The sequence below is a fragment of the Pimephales promelas genome, chromosome 5, assembly GCF_988280905.1.
Source record: "Pimephales promelas chromosome 5, fPimPro1.hap1.1, whole genome shotgun sequence".
NCBI lineage: Eukaryota > Metazoa > Chordata > Actinopteri > Cypriniformes > Leuciscidae > Pimephales > Pimephales promelas.
In genome coordinates, this window is record NC_142773.1 from 43,289,975 (window position 1) to 43,312,230 (window position 22,256).

At 41.8% G+C, this 22,256-nt stretch overlaps 1 protein-coding gene across 4 annotated transcripts in view; it reads left to right on the plus strand.

Moving 5' to 3' along the window:
• The first annotated feature begins 3,686 nt into the window (after nucleotides 1-3,686).
• The window catches only part of LOC120471340 (receptor-type tyrosine-protein phosphatase mu), a 231,231-nt gene continuing 212,661 nt past the window's right edge, over nucleotides 3,687-22,256 (plus strand). For 2 of the 4 annotated variants that reach the window (XM_089131628.1, XM_089131630.1), the window contains exon 1: nucleotides 3,687-4,031. In XM_089131628.1, the coding sequence (XP_088987754.1) occupies nucleotides 3,959-4,031 (73 nt within the window). In that variant the 5' untranslated portion in view covers nucleotides 3,687-3,958. The remainder of the gene's footprint in view (nucleotides 4,032-22,256) is intronic. The other 2 variants (XM_089131629.1, XM_089131631.1) reach the window with 1 other exon arrangement.

Genomic DNA, 22,256 nt, shown 5'->3' on the forward strand with positions numbered 1-22,256 from the left:
TATATATTTATAAGTGTGATTTATGTGTCCGAATAATGCTATTAAAACATAGCCTAATGTTAATTCAAACAGAAACGAGATTATTTTTCTGACCTCATTGGCAGCTCATTTAGCTTTTAAGCAAAAACTCACTTATTTAGATTTCTCCCCCAGATAACAAGACATAATATCTAATGGCATTTTACTACTTTAATAAAAACATATTGCTTTATGGAAACAAGAAAGAAACACTGAGTAAGAAACGCATGTTCTGCGGTGTGTTTGAGGAACAACAGCGCCCTCTATGAGTGACACGTCAGAACTACACCAGATAAATCTGTTTGAGTTTAAACTCAGACAACAGAAGCGGGTCTGTCCTTTAGCGAGTCTCTCTCAACTTGACCCGGCCGTCATCATAGCCAAGGTCATTATGGCATATTTAATCAGTGCGACACGATAACAAAATATTAAACATGTCCGCCAATCAGCTAATCAAGTAATGATGCTGAGAGCTTTGAGGAAGGTCAGTGGAGTCGAGTCGAGTTAGCCTCAGGAAAGCTAATTAGCAGGACATATTTTAAGGATTCAATCAAGTTAATGTACGACGTGAAATCTTAAAGTCCCCCTGTGGTGAAAATCCAGCTTTTAATGTTGTTTACGTGTGTATGTGGCGTGTTTAATACGCTTTAAAACAAAAGACAGTCTCAAAAACAAGGTTTGAAATCGCTGGTGTTTCTGACGTCACAGACGACCTTGTAACCAATCAGATCAACGTGTGATCGTCAACCAGTGAATGTCTGAGCTGAGCGGGTCTCATTTGCATATTCATAGAACCCTGCATTCTAAATGGGGCGTGTCGAGCTACATTCAAGATATTTTAAGGCATAAAGACATGTTTTCAAGAGAGAAATCTCTTAAATATATCATTTTGGTGATCAAAGATTAGTTTTAAAGGATAAAATGAAACTTTTTATTTAAACATAACGCTTGTAATATGGGGGTTTCATTTTGGGAACCATTTGGGTTCTTTGACAAAACCTTTAAAGAACCTTCAATTCATAATGCAACCATAAATGCCAATGAACAGTCCCTCCAGGATTTCACGATTTTTTTGTGTGATTTTTGCGATCAAAATGACTGATTTTGTGGTGGTAATTCCCAAAAATTTGTGAAAAAATTTGCGATTTTATTTATATATAACATTTACCATAATAGTATAAAGAACTTTTATTTATGATATTTCTAAAAATCATTTTGCTCCATTGCATACTAAATAAACGTTGAACTGAAAGCTCCAGTTCTCCTCTAAATCAGTGACTCCTGAAACGCCTCCATTGTATCTCGAGTTTCTCCCGGAACGAACACGCCTCAATATTCCTCATTATAATAATTAATGCGCAGAATAAAGGGGCGGGGCCTGGTTGAGTTAGTTAGTAGTGTGTTAAACTGGCGGTTTTGGAAAGGGGCGGGACATTTCCCAAACACACTCGAAGCGCTCGACCAATCACGACACACCGCTCCAGCCGACCAATCAGAGCACAGTGTGCTTTCAGGAGGAGGGGCTTCATAGAGACAGGAAGTAAACAGAGAGTTACTGACAGACTGGGAAGAGAGGAGCCGCAACAATGGAGAATATGAGGAGAATAATCAACATTCAAGCAGGAAAACATTAATATGAGCTCTTTAAAACATTCGAGTGTCTCTGGAACAGCTTTACGGCGCAGCAGTTCATGTGTGTGACATTTATCCTGATTATTCACCGTTATGACGCCTCGTCAAGCGTCCAGGAAAGCTGCCAATCTCACCACGACACTTTTTTTATGTGTGGTTTTGTTTCTTTGTTGTCTTGTTTTGCTGAACAAAGAATAATGTGTGTAATCGCGTGTAAGTCTTTGTGTGTGAGTTTTACATGAAAGTCTTCGGATCGCGCTGATCCTGTCACGGTAACTTGGGAGTATTATCTTAATAACGTCTCAGGATTATTGTAGCTTAATCTCATAAAAGAAAATGCCATTACAGTCGCTGCTGGATCCGAAAGAAGATTGCGTTTTTATTTCCAATATCAGTCATAGCGTATTTGAGGCTATTCTCAGTTGAATGGACTTCATGATTGCACATTAGTCTCTGTTTTTTTTTTGCTGTTTTGTATTAGTAGTTTTTATTGGCTTGTTTTATGGCAGTTAAACCCCATCATTTCTTTTTCTGTCCGCCCATATCTCTATTGTTGACTCGCTCTATAGAGCGACATTGTTTGTTTTTGCCACAATGACATGATCTGATTTCAGTCCAACATTTAGTTTCTCCCCAGATACCAATTATACCAGAACCTTCAAACCCCTCGTGCTGAAAACACCAGTCTTTAACACAAGATGACTGAGTGTGTGTGTGTGTGTGTGTGTGTGTGTGTGTGTGTGTGTGTGTGTGTGTGTGTGTGTGTGCGTGCTTGCGTGAGAGGAGAGAGAGAAAAAAGTGTGTGTGTGTGTGTGTGTAACTCAGCTTATACAGTAAGTACAGTATGTAAACAGGGTGCACATATTTTTTGTTAAGGCAAATAATATAATATGACTTGTCCTAAACTCATAATCAAGCATATATGCACTATATTCAGTAAATTGCTAAAATGAGGAGCTTACTGACATTAATAATGCAACATTTCCTTACAAGCTGCAACAGACAGACAGATAGATAATGGATGGACGGTTAGATAGATAGATGATGGATGGATGATGAATTCATGAATGGATGATGAATGAACGGATGGATGGATGATGATAGATGGATGGATGATGACTTGATAAATGAATAATGGATGGATGATGGATTGATGAATGGATGGATGGATGGATGGATTGGATTGATGGATGGATGAATGGATGGATTGATGGAGGAATGGATGATGGATGGATTCATGAATGGATGGATGGATGAATGGATGGATGGAATGGATTGATGAATTGATGGATGGATGAACGGATGGATGGTTGATGGATGATGATAGATGGATGGATGATGACTTGATAGATGAATAATGGATGGATGGATGGATGATGAATTGATGGATGGATGGAATGGATGATGCATGGATGATGTATTGATGGATGGATGATGGATTGATGAAGGAATGGATGGATGGATGGATGATGGATGGATGGATGGATTCATGAATGGATGGATGAATCAACGGATGGATGATGGATGATGAATTGATGGATGGATGATGGATGGATGGATTCATAAATGGATGGATGGATGAATGGATGATGATAGATGGATGGATGGATGATGGATGGATGGATGATGACTTGATAGATTAATAATGGATGGATGGATGATGGATGGATGATGTATTGATGGATAGATGGTGGATGGATTCATGAATGGATGGATGGATGATAGATGGATGGTGGATTGATGGATAATGAATAGATAGATAGATAGATAGATAGATAGATAGATAGATAGATAGATAGATAGATAGATAGATAGATAGATAGATAGATAGATAGATAGATAGATAGATAGTCTAGCTGTATCAGTGGGAGGAGATGAAGCACGACACCAGAGAAACAGTCGAAGCTCCCTCTACCGGGGAACTAATCTACAATCTCTCTCTCTCTCTCTCTCTCTCTCTCTCTCTCTCTCTCTCTCTCTCTCTCTCTCTCTCTCTCTCTCTCTCTCTCTCTCTCTCTCTCTCTCTCTCTCTCTCTCTCTCTCTCTCTCTCTCTCTCTCTCTCTCACACACACACACACACACACACACACACTCTCACGCGCCGCGCGTCTCCGGGAGAGCCGGAGAAACAGTTCCACAAGAGCCTGAAACAACCGAGAGCCTTTCCCAGAACGAGTTCAGCCCGCGGGCGCCCGGGCTCACGGAACACACACCTCCAGGACCGGGCTCACGGAACACACACCTCCAGGACCGGGCTCACGGAACACACACCTCCAGGACCGGGCTCACGGAACACACACCGACACGATGGACAAACTTTTGGCGTGCGTCTTCGCGGCGGTCGGGGTGTTGGTGTCCGCGCGAGCTCAGGTGTTTAAAGGTAAGACTCGTGGTTTACCTCAGATTCAGGAGTGGAGCTTCGCTCGTGTGTGTGTGTGTGTGTGTGTGTGTGTGTAAACTTGGTGTTGCTGAGAGCGCGAGCGTGTATCGAGGATTATGTGCGTTTGTTTCTGGAGAGGCGCGTAAAGTTTGATGAGCACCGGCGGAATGCTAATGACAGACTCCGTGTTCTGGGTTAGAAACCTCGGATCCTGAGAGAGTCCGAGTCGCGGTGTGTGATGTTCGGAACGCTGGGTTGTTTCAACCCAATTTTAGGTCAAATGTGGACAAACCCAAACGTTGGGTTAAAATACATATACATATATATATTAAAAATTAACCCAACGGATGGGTTTGTTCATATTTGACCCAAAGTTGGGTTGAAACACCCCGGACTCAAGTGTGTCCAGATTTCCAAAATGATTGTGCAGCCATATTAAAAAAAAAATTTCTTCAGAATATACAACATCAAAAACTTGAATAAATCTCCAGTTTGGAGAGACAAACACTGTTTCTGTGGGAGTCTGACCTGATGATTTGTAATGCGTGACTCTTTATGGATTTCTGTCTAATGAAACACATTAGTTCATTCGATTGATTCATTAATGGATGTGAGGTGTCTCTCTGGATCTGACTCTGTGCTCCACTGATCATCCTGTTTATGCAAAGTTTTTACACGCTTTTATGAGGCGTTTGGTCTGAGATGTGACCTGTCAATCAAAGCTTAATCATCATGATGCACATTGCACACAGTTGCATGTGTGTGAAGGAAACGCGTGTGTATTGCGATGGTGGCAAACGGACTGTTTTAAGCTCAGAGTCATCGGGTGAAGTGTAACTCAGATGTGTGTGTGTGTGTGTGTGGAGCCCGAGGGAAACACTGGAACAGGGCTCGCTTTATCTGAACTATAGTACATTTGCCCGTGTAATAGGGCGCATTAGTGACGTTTAAATCGATATTTGAGTGAATGTCTAGATAATGGTGTGTCAGTTTGTATTTACGGAATAAGTTGCTCTTTATATTTAAATCGCATCACTTTTGCATGAGATTTGCTTTTTTCCATCACAGATTCAGTGTTTTTCACGCAGTTTGAAGCCCAACACATGTGATTGCTTCAGGTTTATAACCGATGTGTTTAGGAGGACTGAATGCTGTATGTAGAGGTGTGTTGCAGTTCCTCTGTTGGCCTGTAGGAGGCAGCATGGCTCACCTATAGCGACGGTATATGCATATACTGATGTACATCAATTCACATCACAGCTGTGCTGCGCTTCATCGGACCCTCAACGATGGCTTTGCCTGAAACACACACTTTGACTGTGGTAAAACACTGTAACGTGCATCCCTGAGCTGCTTATGCTTTATAAAACCATAAATAGCCAGCTTTATATTCATTAATATGCTGTTTTCCGACCCGGATTTTGGTGCACCACATGTGTGTTGATATCAGATGGTACTTTCTTTGATATACTAATTAATGTATATGTGCAAATCTGATGATTCCTATACAATATTACTAGCAAACAGGGAACGTTCCCAATATGTTATGAACAAGTCGAGTTACCTATGATAATGTTGTTCTCAAAACATTTAATGTTTTTTAATTTTTACCGTCAGAAGTAACATTACTATATTTTTTTTGCAAAATTGAATGTTCCCCTAATGTTTGTATAACCAAGAAAAAATTTCTCAGAGAACATTCAGAAAAAAAAAACATTAAAGTCCCCCTGTATCCGTTAAAACTAATCTTTGATCACCAAAATGACATATTCAAGAGTTTTCTCTCGTCTTTATGCCTTAAAATATCGTAAATGTAACTCGACACCCTCGCCTCATTTAGTATGCACGGTTCTATGAATATGCAAATGAGCTCCACCTCCACGCACTCACTCACTCACTCAGAGATCCATTGGTTGACGATCACACGTTGATCTGATTGGTTACAAGGTCATTTGTGACGTCAGAAACACACCGTGTTTTTGAGGCTGTCTTTTGTTTTAAGGTCCACTGTCCACTTATCAACTTACACACGGTGTGTGTTAAAAACACACCACATACACACACAAACAACATTAAAAGCTGGATTTTCACCATGATTATCTAGGAAAACTAATGTTTTATTAGTGGTTTGACAGGCTGTGTGTGTGTGCTCTTTAGCATCCGTGTGATTTATAAGCATCTCTCGTCTCCACACACACACACACACACACACTCACAGAGCTCCAGCTATCATCGATTAGAACGGGCTAATCCGTATGAATATAACACGCGTTAGGTCTTCCAATAGTGTGATGATTGATGGCGTTGTGTGCAGGAGTCCGTCTGACTGACACACACTGCTGCTTTAATTCACCAGAAGACTCGCTGGAGTGTGTGTGTGTGTGTGTGTGTGTGTGTGTGTGTGTGTGTGAGGCGTCACTCAGAGTCTGATTACCGGCCGGCACGTCAAAGCTTCAAACCGCACGTCAGAAGTTCTGCTTAAAACCCCAAAGTAGCCCGTGTCTTATTTTCCTTTCAGTGTTAAAGTTTCACACGTAGAGTGAGTCATTCTGAGTCTGCATGTCAAGCCCTTTATTCAACAACTTTCTCCTAAAATCAACTCTAATTTTCTTAAAAATGGACATAAAGTCGTGATGAAGCGACAGCATCAGATCGGGTCCTCTGTGTTGTGACGTATATCTGAGCGCAACATGTTTTCAAAGAAGAAAAAGTGGGGCGGGACTTGTTTGTATGCGTTGGTCGTTGATTGGATGTTGAGATGTGGGCGTGGCTCTTATGCATGTATGCAGATAAAGGGGCGGAGTAAGCTTGTAATTCATCACAAAGATCGTAATTTCAATTCAAACACACATTTAGTCGTATTCCTATGGATAACAATATGTATTATAGCACTATGAGAGCAGTTGAAGTGTAGAGATATGAAACATGATGTCGATCAAAATAGACTAAATCACCTTTTAAAAGTAACTTTTTGCTTCAAATAAAGATTGTATGGATTACAACGTTACACCAGTAGATGGAGACAAGTGACCGTCAAACATGAGTCATTGAATCATTCGCTCAACCTTTCTTGTGGAAAACCTGCTTGATCATGTGACTCTCATCTCCACTGTGATTGGTGGTTATCAGTGTATTCGATTTGTACAAAACAGAACATTAGTACTTCAATAGGTCGGTAAATTAACATTATATCAGATAATGAAAAACGTTGTAAATTTAAGAAATGTAAATTAAAATGTTGCCACTGTACGGTACATTTCTGCTGCCGTTTTTTATTTACCGATTTTCTTTTTTTAACAGTAAGTCCAAAACGTTTGTAGTTGTTAGATGATCCTGAATAATTCTGAATGCTGTGCGTTCATCGAGCGTTTGTGTACGTTGCGTGTTTCTGGTTTGATTGATTCATTTAAGTTCATTGAAATAAAAAAATGTTGTTAATAGATGAAGGAGATCGGTTTAATAAATAAAAACTTGCCACATTAATCATCTACGCTGATTTGATAAAAGATGAGAACAAATGATGAATATGATATTTTACAGTGTACAGGTGGAGTGTGTTTGAGAGAACGGCGTGTCTCTGATGAGTGTGTCACGTCTGACAAAAACAACAGCAGGTCTTACTCACAGCGAAACAACACGAGTAAAAGTGCACTGTAAAAAATGCTGGGTTGTTTTAACCCAACTTTGGGTCAAATATGGACTAACCCAGCTGTTGGGTTAAATTTTTACATTACATTTTTAACCCAACATTTCGGGTTTGTCCATATTTGACCCAAAATTGGGTTAAAACAACCCAGCATTTTTTAGAGTGTGAGTTTAGTCTCTTTAGTGACTCCTGTCGTGAACAAACATCTGAATGATTTTTGGAAAATCTTCATAAATATCAGAGAAATATCAGAAAATGTGCTTCAGCATTTACGTGTGGTTTAAACGGTCGTAAAGGACGGAGAAGAGGTATATCTGAGAATACACTCTAAAAAATGCTGGGTTGTTTTAACCCAACTTTGGGTCAAATATGGGCTAACCCAGCCGTTGGGTTAAATTTTTACATTTCATTTTTAACCCAACATTTTGGGTTTGTCCATATTTGACCCAACATTGAGTTAAAACAACCCAGCATTTTTTAGAGTGTATAATCACTGTAATGAATTACTGTCCTCCCAACAGGTTTAATAACTTTATGACATAATGCGACAAAATGGATAAATTAAACAAATGTTTCAATTAAAGTGCAAAAGAAATATATCGAATCAGAATATTTTTAGTCAATGTCTAGAGCGTGATAGAATAGAATAGAATAGAATTCAATTTATTGTCATTGCATGTCACAAGTACAAGCAACGAAATGCAATTGCATCTATCCAGAAGTGCTTTAGCAAGAATATATTATACATGCTATGAACATTTTATTTGTAAAGGTTAATAAATATAAAAAAAGATTTAAAAAAAAGAAGTCCAGATTACAGTTTTTCTCGATTGTTCACACACATTTTCTGGTACTTGAGACACAATGACCACAACATGTAACTCATTGACCAACCCCCTGAACCAGTTCTGCTGAACTACAAGCACAATTCCTGCTTTACACTCAAATCGCAGCTCTAAAACACACTTTTTTCAAAACGCTACACACAATTCTCTGCTTTTGGCACAATTTTCATGCAGTTTCACGAGGAACACACTGCCATTCAGATATTCACACTGACTCGTCACATCGGCAAACACCCGTCACACAGTTTTACAATTAGCAATCAGAGCTTTAGCATAAAATACCAAAACCAAAGAGAGGATGCAGCATAGATATTTTTTATTTCTTTTTTTACTGTAACAGCATAAAAAATTCAGTTGTTTTGTATGTAGACCACTGTATGTGCAACTTTGTGTTGGTTGGGGTGTGGGATCTATCTCCCGTTGATTTTGTGGGAAAAATAAAATATATTTGTTACCGTGTATTTGTGTGTTCTGGGTATAAAAACAATATTCTCAAATATTTTACAACACACTTATGTATGTAATGTCTGTAGTAAGTGTAAGTCGTTATGATGAATGGAGAAGAAGTGTTTTCCATTGAGTACGTCAGTCTTCAACTGGTTCTTATAAATGTCTATTCATATGATGGTTTGTGTGTGTCATTTGAAGACAAAATACCATTTTGAGAATATATAACATTGTTTTGAATGTAAAGTTTCATTTTGCAGGAGAATTGAGGGGTTTTGCCGATTGTGTGTGTTTTTAGATTTGTGTGTAGAGTTCTGAGAGTATGTGGCATTCTTTCAGGAAATGTGTGTAAACAATCGAGAACAACTGTAAATAGTTGAAGTATTGTAAAACAGCTGGTTTGTTTACGTTGGTTACCGGGGCAACGGCTGGTTTGTTTACGTTGGTTACCAAGGCAACGGCTGCATTCTGATTCAAAAACTTACAAGGAATATTTTTTTTTCCCCAATTTTTGAAGAGCTTTGAAGTGTGTGTGTGTGTGTGTGTGTGTGTGTGTTCCTCTGGTGCTGATAGAGTGTGTGTGTGTGTGTGTGTGTGTGTGTGTGTTCCTCTGGTGCTGATAGAGTGTGTGTGTGTGTTCCTCTGGTGCTGATAGAGTGTGTAAAGCGCTGATGAAGAGCAGGATGTGTGTGTGCGCCGCTGGAGAGTGAAATGAAGTGTCTGTGAGCTGTGAGACGCAGACCTGCAGAGAAACACTAATAAACACACGCGGCGGTGATTAACGACGGCCAGAAGCGCTTCAGACGGAGGCCGCTCTCGTGTGTGTGGAGACATCGATGTGTTCCTCAAACCGACCGTCAAACACACACACACACACACACACACACAGGCGTGATGTTTCTGCTGGAAACAATGTTCACTTTTACACACTCGCTTATTAAGATTTACTGTCACTCAAACGAAAATTGTTACAATTTGAATTGTAACAAACCGGAATTCAAATTCATTTTCCTCTCATTAAAAGATTCCAAATTCAACTTCATCTGTTTTTTTCCTTTGTTCAGATGTTTCTCACACACACTCTTTATTGTGCTGTACGGTTTCTGTGTGTGTGTGTGTGTGTGTGTGTGTGTGTGTGCTGTAGTGTGATGTACACACTAATTGTTCTTGAGATGTGAGCGTGTGTGACAGCGCTGGACAAACAGACACACTAATTACATACAGACTTGTTTAAATGAAGAGGATAAAAGCTAATGAATCACACAGACGGAGAGATTGACTAATTGGTGTGTGTGTGTGTGTGTGTGTGTGAGAGAGAGAGAGAGAGAGAGAGAGAGACATTGGCTCTGTTCCAAACCCTAGTCTCTCTCTCTCTACATAGTCGGCATCCTAATTCCTAACTGATACGGAGTGAGTGATTTGAGATTCTCTACACACACACACACACACACACATGATGTTTAATGAATATAAGGAAAATAGCCTAATCTGAGAACTAAGACTTGATTTCAGAGATTGATTGCTTTGGTCTGGTTTTGTTTATGATGGACATGAAATGTTTAACTGTACTAAAGTTTATCTAAAACACAATTAGTATGCATGCAGGTCATATTTTCTGCTTTTCTACTGGAAAACAAGTGTTTTTCTGAGTGCATTGGATTGGATGCTGGTCCAGAAGGCCTGTGCTCACTGTGTTTGGATCAGATCCATGTGTGTGTGTGTGTGTGTGTGTGTGTACAAAGACAAATGATACAGCAGAGGAGTATTTTAGGGAGACAAACCGAGAGAGTGAAACAGATGTAAGTACAAGCGCGAGGGATTTCTATAGCGATAGATTAAGCCGCGCTTGAGTAATTTCCCATCACCGTATTAAAAGCTGAGAAAAACAACAACTTGTTATGCAGCGGATTGTGTTTACACGAGTTAACATTCAGAGGAGCAAGAAGGTCCAGACACTCCAGAAAATCCTGCTAATTAATGCTCCGAGGGTCTGCGTTATTCCCTCTAATGATGAGCGCGAGGTGAGGATGGATGGATGGATGGATAGATCTGGGAAAACTCAGTCTGTTATTTACCGTCTCTGTGACCCGAAGAAGCGACTCGGTTTTGAAGGAAAGTGCGAAAGTCTCCGTGTTTATTTCTGCTCGCCAGTTCTCAGTGCCAGCGTGTTAATGAGCGAAGGTTGCCAGATAATTGAAATTATGGACGTTTTACAAGTTACAGTTTTTTCACAAGCTCTTTAAAATCAACACTAGTCTGCAGTTCCTCCACTGGCCACTAGAGGCCGGCTGCAGAAGAGAGTCAGTCCCATAGACCCGCATGTTAAAATGGCCAACTTTACAGCACAAATAAACATGTTTATAGTCTGGAGCAAAAAGAGTTTTTGGTCTTTGTAGTTAATTTTGCCCTTCATGACGACTGTGAGATGGGTGATTTATTTTATAACTCATCCGTTTTAATGATATTAATCCTTAAAGTTCTGCATAATTAAGGGCGTGGCCACTTGAGTGACAGGATGTCACTGCTAGCCGTTTGTGTGCGGTGTGTTAGCGGCCAAGTTTCTCCATTTTGTATATATTGCAGTTCTGACTGTATATTGACTTTGTTGGTTAGAATAAAAAAAATAAAAATAAAAAAAAACTTTAACGTAAAATCGAAAAAAAAAAAAAAAGTGTTGGCGGCCAAGATGGTGACAGGTGGCTCCGCCCACTTTGGGCGTCACACATATTTTTTTTTAGTCTATGGTGCTTTCACACAATTTCTGAAACCTGACACTCAAACACCAGAAAAACCATATACTAATTCTTCCACTAATTCTAGATCTTTTTGCAAACCACACACACAATTCTTTGTAACACACAAATATCTAACAGGATTTTTCATCTCTTTTCTATTCAAAGAATCAAGTAATGATGCTGAAAATTCCACTTTGATCATAGAAATAAATGACATTGTAAAATATTTTCAAATATAAAACAACTGTTTTACATTGTAATACTATTTTAAAACTATATACAGCCTTGGTGAGCAGAAATGCTTTCTATTTTATTATAGTTTGCATGAGTTTACAATGCAGTTTTTTGTGATATTTTGAATGTAGTGCTTCATTTTGCAAGAGATTTGAGGCATTTTGCATTTTGCGTGCAATTCTTTGATTTGTGTGTAACATTTTGGGACAAAAAGAGATAAATCTTTGAATGAAAAAAAAAACCCCTAATAAATCTATTTGCACTAATAACACAACATAGTTCCTCTCGGCACCTTCAGGACAAAAAAGTCCTCTTTGAAACCCGTCAAAGCTGTAATTAAAAGTTTTGGAAATGTGTGTAAGCAGATGAAAAACACGGTACGAGAAAGGAGAAGCGAGGCTTGCTGAAGTCCTGTAGATACAGGAGAACGCAGAAGCGGAGTTTGGCAGCGATGGCGTTCGCAGCTCGACCTCCAGTGGGCGAACGAGTGTTCCATCTCGCTTTCGTTCGTTCGTCTGATCGTTTAGCGTTCACCGTCTCGCCTCTGAGATGATACTGATTCAGCTCGACTGCAACACCTTCCAACACACACCGCACATCACGACCTGCTCCAGACAACTGAGCGAGGGAATGACACAATTCTATTGTGATACTTTCATTTTTTGAGGATTAACAAGCCAAAATGAGAACACGAAAACACGAATCCCTCCCAAAGGCTTAACCCCGCGGCTCTTTACATCGACGGATAGACAAGAACAGAAAAACAAAACCACAGGAGTGAACAAACGTGACCAAAAATGTATTTAGTGGGCGGGTCTATGCTAATCAATCAGCAGTCGTGGGCGGGACTACACTAATCAATCAGCAGTCATGGGTGGGGTCTATGCTAATCAGTCAACAGTTGTGGGTGGGGTCTATGCTAATCAACCAGCACTCGTGGGCAGGACTATGCTAATCAGTCAGCAGTCATGGGTGGGGTCTATGCTAATCAATCAGCACTCGTGGGCAGGACTACACTAATCAATCAGCAGTCATGGGCGGGTCTATGCTAATCAACCAGCACTCGTGGGCAGGACTACACTAATCAATCAGCAGTCGTGGGCAGGACTACACTAATCAATCAGCAGTCATGGGCGGGGTCTATGCTAATCAATCAGCACTCGTGGGCAGGACTATGCTAATCAAACAGCAGTCATGGGTGGGGTCTATGCTAATCAATCAGCACTCGTGGGCAGGACTACACTAATCAATCAGCAGTCATGGGCGGGTCTATGCTAATCAACCAGCACTCGTGGGCAGGACTATGCTAATCAATCAGCAGTCGTGGGTGGTGTCTATGCTAATCAATCAGCACTCGTGGGCAGGACTATGCTAATCAAACAGCAGTCATGGGCGGGTCTATGCTAATCAATCAGCACTCGTGGGTGGCATCTATGCTAATCAATCAGTAGTTGTGGGCGGGTCTATGCTAATAAACCAGCACTCGTGGGTGGGACTATGCTAATCAATCAGCAGTCATGGGTGGGGTCTATGCTAATCAACCAGCAGTTGTGGGTGGGGTCTATGCTAATCAATCAGCAGTCATGGCATGGGTGGGGTCTATGCTAATCAACTAACAGTTGTGGGCGGGTCTATGCTAATCAATCAGCAGTCATGGGCGGGTCTATGCTAATCAACCAGCAGTCGTGGGTGGGGTCTATGCTAATCAGTCAGCAGTCATGGGCGGGTCTATGCTAATCAACCAGCAGTCGTGGGTGGGGTCTATGCTAATCAGTCAGCAGTCATGGGCGGGTCTATGCTAATCAATCAGCAGTCGTGGGCGGGTCTATGCTAATCAGTCAGCAGTCATGGGCGGGTCTATGCTAATCAACCAGCAGTCGTGGGTGGGGTCTATTCTAATCAGTCAGCAGTCATGGGCGGGTCTATGCTAATCAATCAGCAGTCGTGGGCGGGTCTATGCTAATCAATCAGCAGTCATGGGCGGGTCTATGCTAATCAACCAGCAGTCGTGGGTGGGGTCTATGCTAATCAGTCAGCAGTCATGGGCGGGTCTATGCTAATCAACCAGCAGTCGTGGGTAGGGTCTATGCTAATCAATCAGCAGTCGTGGGCGGGTCTATGCTAATCAACCAGCAGTCGTGGGTAGGGTCTATGCTAATCAATCAGCAGTCCTAGGCGGGTCTATGCTAATCAACCAGCAGTCGTGGGTGGGGTCTATGCTAATCAATCAGCAGTCATGGCATGGGTGGGTCTATGCTAATCAACTAACAGTTGTGGGCGGGTCTATGCTAATCAATCAGCAGTCATGGGCGGGTCTATGCTAATCAACCAGCAGTCGTGGGTGGGGTCTATGCTAATCAATCAGCAGTCATGGCATGGGTGGGTCTATGCTAATCAACTAACAGTTGTGGGCGGGTCTATGCTAATCAATCAGCAGTCATGGGCGGGTCTATGCTAATCAACCAGCAGTCGTGGGCGGGTCTATTAATTACTACATCTAATGTCATGTACATGTGAGCAGTTTGCTTCCGCTCCAGTAAATGTATCTTGTTTTAAGAATGTTTATATATTAATATATAGATATTTGTGCTGGAAAACGAGACAGAAGACAGACAGACGAAATATAAAAAAACTTTTCTCGATGTTAATAACTGTGTCATCAGTCTGTGAAAAGGGTCGATGAATAGATTTTTTGATTGCATTTTTCTAATGTGCTTGAGTTCGTGATGGAAGAGCACAATGAATGTGCCAGAGTGTGTCCTTGTGTGTGTGTGTGTGTGTGTGTGTCGTCCTCGTCTCGTTGCGTTCGTGTTACAGGTGTGACACAAACCCCATATGAAAATATATCCAGAGGCTAAATTCACCATTACTGTCACCGTGCGTCTGTGTTTGGCACATTAACATTTCTCTCCTGGTTATTAATGCATTAGAGCCGTCGAGTAGGTCACATTAACATTAGTACTGTCATTATGTGTGTGTGTGTGTGTGTGTGTGTGTGTGTGTGTGTGGACTAGAGGGGATTCGATCATTACTGTACGCTTGGAATCAGGTCAGCGGTTTAGAGTTTGTGTTTTTACTCAATATAAGTAGACTAGATCCATTGAGTAGATCATAAATAATAAACAAACATGCAGGGAATTAGATGTTGTATTGAATGTAAACAAAAAGCACACACAGTAAATGCACATAATTACAGTAATTACTGTAAATGAGAGGAAACATCACAATCTGCGCTGTGCTCACTGACATTAGTATATGCACATTATATATGACACCAGAATATTTGTGATTCATGGCTCTTCATAGCTTTTCTTTTTCTTCAGGTTTTCTTTGGAGATTAAAATAGTCCAGATGTTTCATTTTATGTGCATAAAAACGCCTTTTGCAATGCAATCTTGATTTTCCAGAATGTGCCAGAATCATATATTGATACATTTAAAATCACAACACAAGTTTGTTACCTTATTTATTTAAACCAGGGAGTAAACAAAGTGTAAGGATGTAGATTTGTTTTTGTTCAAAAAGCAGAACTGTAAAATAATTTAATAAAATTATTTAAAAATGTATGTATTAATGTTTTTCACACACAGTACCTGTCAAAAGTTTGGAAGCATAAAAAAATATGGCAGAAGAATCCTGAAAGAGTCTCTTCTGCTCAACAAAGCTGTGTTTATTTGGTTTATTAATACAGTAAAAAATAGTGAAATATTATTGTAATGTAAATCATCTGTTTTCAATGTGAATATACAGTAAAGTGTAATTTATTCCTGTGATCAAATCTGAATTTATCATCATTACTCCAGTCTTCAGAGTCACATGACCCTTAACATTTATGATTATTATCAGTGTTGAAAACAGTTTCATATTTTTGTGGAAACTGTGACACCATTCAAACATTAGTAAAAAGATTAAAAAAGGGTGTAATTAATCATTTTATTAAAGGACACATTAACATGATCAAAAGTGACAGTAAATACATTTTAATGTTACAAATTATTCTATTACAAATAAATGCTGTTCTTTTGAACGTATTATTCAAAGAATCAAGTAATGATGCTGCAAATTCAGCTTAGATCACATACATATACTATATTTTACAATATATTCACAGAAAAACAGCTGGTTTACATTGTAATAATATTTTACAATTTTGATCAAATAAATGCAGCCCTGGTGAGCAGAAGTGTGTGTGTGTGTGTGTGTGAGTGTGTGAGTGAGAGAGATGTATTGCCCTGTTCTAACTGTGTGTTTTGTGTGATGATGCTGAGGGACAGAAGAGTTGCTGATACTCTGTGAATGAGAATGTATTGTGTGTGAGTGTGTGTGTGTGTGTGTGTGTGTGTGTGAGTGTATGTAGAGTCACGCTGCTGCTCTGTGGACAAACGCTGTGAGCCGACAGTGAATGACCTCTTTATCAGGCAAACCTGCCTGGAATCCATTAAGCGCGACGAGCGAGAGCAACTGCCGTTCAGCATCTCAATCACCGTCTCACCACTCTGTGCTCGGCTCCTTCTGTCTGACATCATCTCTGTGCTCGGCTCCTTCTGTGTGACGTCGTCTCTGTGCTCGGCTCCTTCTGTCTGACGTCATCTTTGTGCTCGGCTCCTTCTGTCTGACGTCATCTTTGTGCTCGGCTCCTTCTGTCTGACGTCATCTTTGTGCTCGGCTCCTTCTGTCTGACGTCATCTCTGTGCTCGGCTCCATCTGTCTGACGTCATCTCTGTGCTCGGCTCCTTCTGCCTGACGTCATCTCTGTGCTCGGCTCCATCTGCCTGACGACATCTCTGTGCTCGGCTCCTTCTGTCTGACGTCATCTCTGTGCTCGGCTCCTTCTGTGTGACGTCGTCTCTGTGCTCGGCTCCTTCTGTCTGACGTCATCTTTGTGCTCGGCTCCTTCTGTCTTACGTCATCTCTGTGCTCGGCTCCTTCTGTGTGACGTCGTCTCTGTGCTCGGCTCCTTCTGTCTGACGTCATCTCTGTGCTCGGCTCCTTCTGTCTGACGTCATCTCTGTGCTCGGCTCCTTCTGTCTGACGTCATCTCTGTGCTCGGCTCCTTCTGTGTGACGTCGTCTCTGTGCTCGGCTCCTTCTGTCTGACGTCATCTTTGTGCTCGGCTCCTTCTGCCTGACGTCATCTCTGTGCTCGGCTCCTTCTGTCTGACGTCATCTCTGTGCTCGGCTCCTTCTGTGTGACGTCGTCTCTGTGCTCGGCTCCTTCTGTCTGACGTCATCTTTGTGCTCGGCTCCTTCTGTCTGACGTCATCTCTGTGCTCGGCTCCATCTGTCTGACGTCATCTCTGTGCTCGGCTCCTTCTGCCTTACGTCATCTCTGTGCTCGGCTCCATCTGCCTGACGACATCTCTGTGCTCGGCTCCTTCTGTCTGACGTCATCTCTGTGCTCGGCTCCTATCTGACGTCATCTCTGTGCTCGGCTCCTTCTGTCTGACGTCATCTCTGTGCTCGGCTCCTGTCTGACGTCATCTCTGTGCTCGGCTCCTTCTCTCTGACGTCATCTCTGTGCTCGGCTCCATCTGTCTGACGTCATCTCTGTGCTCGGCTCCATCTGTCTGACGTCATCTCCGTGCTCGGCTCCTTCTGTCTGACGTCATCTCTGTGCTCGGCTCCTTCTGTCTGATGTCATCTCTGTGCTCGGCTCTATCTGCCTGACGTCATCTCTGTGCTCGGCTCCTTCTGCCTGACGTCATCTCTGTGCTCGGCTCCATCTGCCTGACGACATCTCTGTGCTCGGCTCCTTCTGTCTGACGTCATCTCTGTGCTCGGCTCCTGTCTGACGTCATCTCTGTGCTCGGCTCCTTCTGTCTGACGTCATCTCTGTGCTCGGCTCCTTCTGTCTGACGTCATCTCTGTGCTCGGCTCCATCTGTCTGACGTCATCTCTGTGCTCGGCTCCTTCTGTCTGACCTCATCTCTGTGCTCGGCTCCTTCTGTCTGACGTCATCTCTGTGCTCGGCTCCTTCTCTCTGACGTCATCTCTGTGCTCGGCTCCTTCTGTCTGACGTCATCTCTGTGCTCGGCTCCTTCTGTCTGATGTCATCTCTGTGCTCGGCTCCTTCTGTCTGACGTCATCTCTGTGCTCGGCTCCATCTGCCTGACGTCATCTCTGTGCTCGGCTCCATCTGTCTGACGTCATCTCTGTGCTCGGCTCCTTCTGTCTGACGTCATCTCTGTGCTCGGCTCCTTCTGCCTGACGTCATCTCTGTGCCAGCATTAATTCAATCTCTAACAGATTCAATAAAAGTAGTTATTACTCCACCACATGCGTGACATCATTGACCAACGTGGTTGAACGACTCATTTGAGACAATATGGTTTCCGGAAACGACTATTTTAGTTAAACAGTGAGTTACGACTTTGTACGAGAATTGCATCCCTGTATTGTGTGTAACTCATTACAAGTAACATCAATACTTTTTCAATTAACTAGTAAAGTAACTATTTACTTTTTCAAATTACAACAAAAAATCTAAGTTACTTTTCCGTCGTTGTAAAGGAAATACACCCCTGTTTAGTTCTGTCTCTATGAAGCCCCTCCTCCTGGAAAGCAGCCCTAATATTAAGTCTTGTTTTACGAAGAATCAATCAAAACAAAGTGAGTTTGTGCAATATTTTGCATCTCAAGCTCACATATCTTGGTTTAAGAAAGTAAGAAGAAACACATATTTTTTTGCAGTGAAATGAACACTGTATTTACTGTGAAGAGATATTCTCTCTTTAATAAACACACACGTGCTTCTCAGGATCACAGCTGGACTAAAACAATAAGAAACCAGAGAACTGATGCAGCTTTGAGTCGTTTACTAGCCTGTAATCAGCGGGAGAAATTACAGGGCAGAAACACACTGAAAGCTCGACGCGTGCCGAGATAAACACCGGAAGCATTAATAATAAGAGCTGGTGTACTACAGATCTCTGATACTCAGAGGAAACATGTGCTCACTATCACACTGAGTTCTGTCAGGACCTCCATCGTCAAATACGATTAACAATTCAGTTTGGATTGGAGGTCTGGTTCAGTTCTGCGCAGCCTAGCATGGATAGGAGTGAACAGAACCAACATTAATGTATGCAGATATCATTGATTGATAAAGATTTTAAAGTACAACATAATTAGAGAGTTTAGTCTGATTCAAGGGGAATCCCAATGCTAAATCCTGCCGGACACAGGTGGAGCTGGGGAGGGAGGAGGGTGACCTGAGAGCGTTTCTGCTGGTTAGCGAAGCAATAAAGAACTGTTAACTAACAGATATGAGATTAAAATAATATCAGATTAATCTAATTTTAAATTAACATGAAAAACAGAGATGAATATGTTGGCATATCAACACTTTAAAGAGAATTTTTTCGGCCAAAATTCTGAAATCTTTGGAAGACATCGCTGAACGTTTATTTGACCATAGCAACATTAAATATCTTACTTGTGTTAATTTTTCATCGCTGTTTTTTTGTTTTTTTAAAAGTAGACAAACCTGATTTTATTTTAATCTTATATCTGTTATAATGCTGATCTATCGACTCTCTGGGTTTAAACCGGGGCATGTTGTCACAATGAGCCCCTATTAGAACTAGAATATTCTATTCTGAATTCTATTTGGAATTAAAGACTGAGAATCAATTTACAGAAATCATTCATTATTATCATGTTTTGAACTATGTTGTATACCAAACTCAAAAATTATTTAACTATTTAAAAAAAAAATCCATTGTTTTATATAAAAAAGTTAATAATTGTATTTTATTGAGAACATATTTTAGTTTGTCTTGTATATTTTTTTTTTTGCATTACATCAGATTTTAATATGCCATTTGGTCATGAACCCCGCCTATGGGGCATGTTGTCACATTACACTTCCATTCTTTTTGGAGGGAAATCAAGAAAAAAGTATACACTGTATTATTTAAACAAAACCACATCCTCTGTCTCTCTCTCTCTCTCATTTATTCTTTTATCTGTCCGGTTCATCTCAGCATCACCTTCACAACAAGCTTGCCTCTCTTCTCCTCACTTCAACCTTGTGCGTTAGGCCTTTTATTATAATAAATAAACGTCCAGCCGCATAAATACTGCATGGTATGAAGATGCCGTTTGCGGTGTGTGTGTGTGTGTGTGTTTGTGTGTGTGTGTGTGGTGACGGCTGGGGCTTTTATGCATTCATGTGCCCATGATCTATCTGAACGTACGCTCATAAACCAGCGCTGTGGTGATTTCTGCTGAGCGAGGCAGAACGGCTAATCTGCAGCGTGTAGCGCCTTCGCTAGCGCCCTATTTCCTGCTAGCGCATTCCATATATAACGCTGTTTTCGGATGCACAAAAGGATGGGCCGACAGGGATGGGGACGTTTATTTCTCATAAAGATAAAGCACTTTATCTTGTGCTATGGCCTATTTCTTTACACACACACACACACACACCCAGAGGGAGCGTGCTGAGGAGAGATATCCCATTGTGTCATGCACATAAACTTCTGAAGTTCTTTTCTTCTTTCTCCACACATCTGTCTAAAAGGCTTTTTCAAACGCTTTTCACTTAACAAATGCAGTTTGTTCGTTAGAGTTTTGCTGCTTATGACCAACTTCTGGATGGGAAAGCAGAAAAAACGCTAGTGAAGATGCTTCGGGAGGCTTTTAATACGCAGATGTTTCTGCCCGAATGATGCTGGTTCTGGAACCGACTCAAGCTTCTAAACTCACAAATGTGCCGCTTTACTTTGGAGGAAACATGCAGAAGGGCAGCTTTGTGTTTTTCATTGGCCGTTTGTCAAATTTAGTTAAGTTAGGCACCCTGGCGACCGACCAGAACACCCTAGCAACACACTAACAGCCATTCAGAACACCTTAGCAACCGCATACTGTTGCAGCACCCAACCACACAGAAGACCCTAGCAACACACTGTTGCAGAATCCTGGCGACCACCCAAAACACCCTAGCAACACACTGACAGCCATTCAGAACACCTTAGCAACCGCATGCTGTTGCAGCACCCAACCACACAGAAGACCCTAGCAAAATACTGTTGCAGAACCCTGGCGACCACCCAGAACACCCTAGCAACACACTAACAGCCATTCAGAACACCTTAGCAACCGCATACTGTTGCAGCACCCAACCACACAGAAGACCCTAGCAAAATACTGTTGCAGAACCCTGGCCACCACCCAGAACACCCTAGCAACACACTAACAGCCATTCAGAACACTTTAGTGACAGCATACTGTAGCAGCGTGACAATAACCCAGAACACCCTAGCAACACACAAACACCCTAGAGACCACATACTGTAGCAGCCCCCAGGAAACCACCCAGAACAGCCTAGCAACACACTAACAACACAGTAACAACCAGAACATCTTAGTGACCGCATACTGTTGCAGCACCCTGGCAACCACACACAGAACACCCTAGCAACACACTAACAACCGTTCAGAAAACCTTAGTGTCCGCATGCTGTAATAGCACCCTGGCAACCATGCAAAAAACCCTAGCAACCACGCAGAACACCATAGCAACACACTAGCAACCATTCAGAACACCTTTGTGACCGCATACTGTTGCAGCACCCTGGCAACCACACACAGAACACCCTAGCAACACACTAACAGCCATTCAGAACACTTTAGTGACAGCATACTGTAGCAGCGTGACAATAACCCAGAACACCCTAGCAACACACAAACACCCTAGAGACCACGTACTGTAGCAGCCCCCAGGAAACCACCCAGAACAGCCTAGCAACACACTAACAACACAGTAACAACCAGAACATCTTAGTGACCGCATACTGTTGCAGCACCCTGGCAACCACACACAGAACACCCTAGCAACACACTAACAACCGTTCAGAAAACCTTAGTGTCCGCATGCTGTAATAGCACCCTGGCAACCATGCAAAAAACCCTAGCAACCACGCAGAACACCATAGCAACACACTAGCAACCATTCAGAACACCTTTGTGACCGCATACTGTTGCAGCACCCTGGCAACCACACACAGAACACCCTAGCAACACACTAACAACCATTCAGAAAACCTTAGTGTCCGCATACTGTAATAGCACCCTGGCAACCATGCAAAAAACCCTAGCAACCACGCAGAACACCATAGCAACACACTAACAACCATTCAGAACACCTTAGTGACCGCATACTGTTGCAGCAACCTGGCAACCACCCATAACACCCTAGCAACACACTAACAAACATTCAGAAAACCTTAGTGTCTGCATACTGTAATAGCACCCTGGCAACCACGCAAAAAACCCTAGCAACCACGCAGAACAACATAGCAACACACTAGCAACCA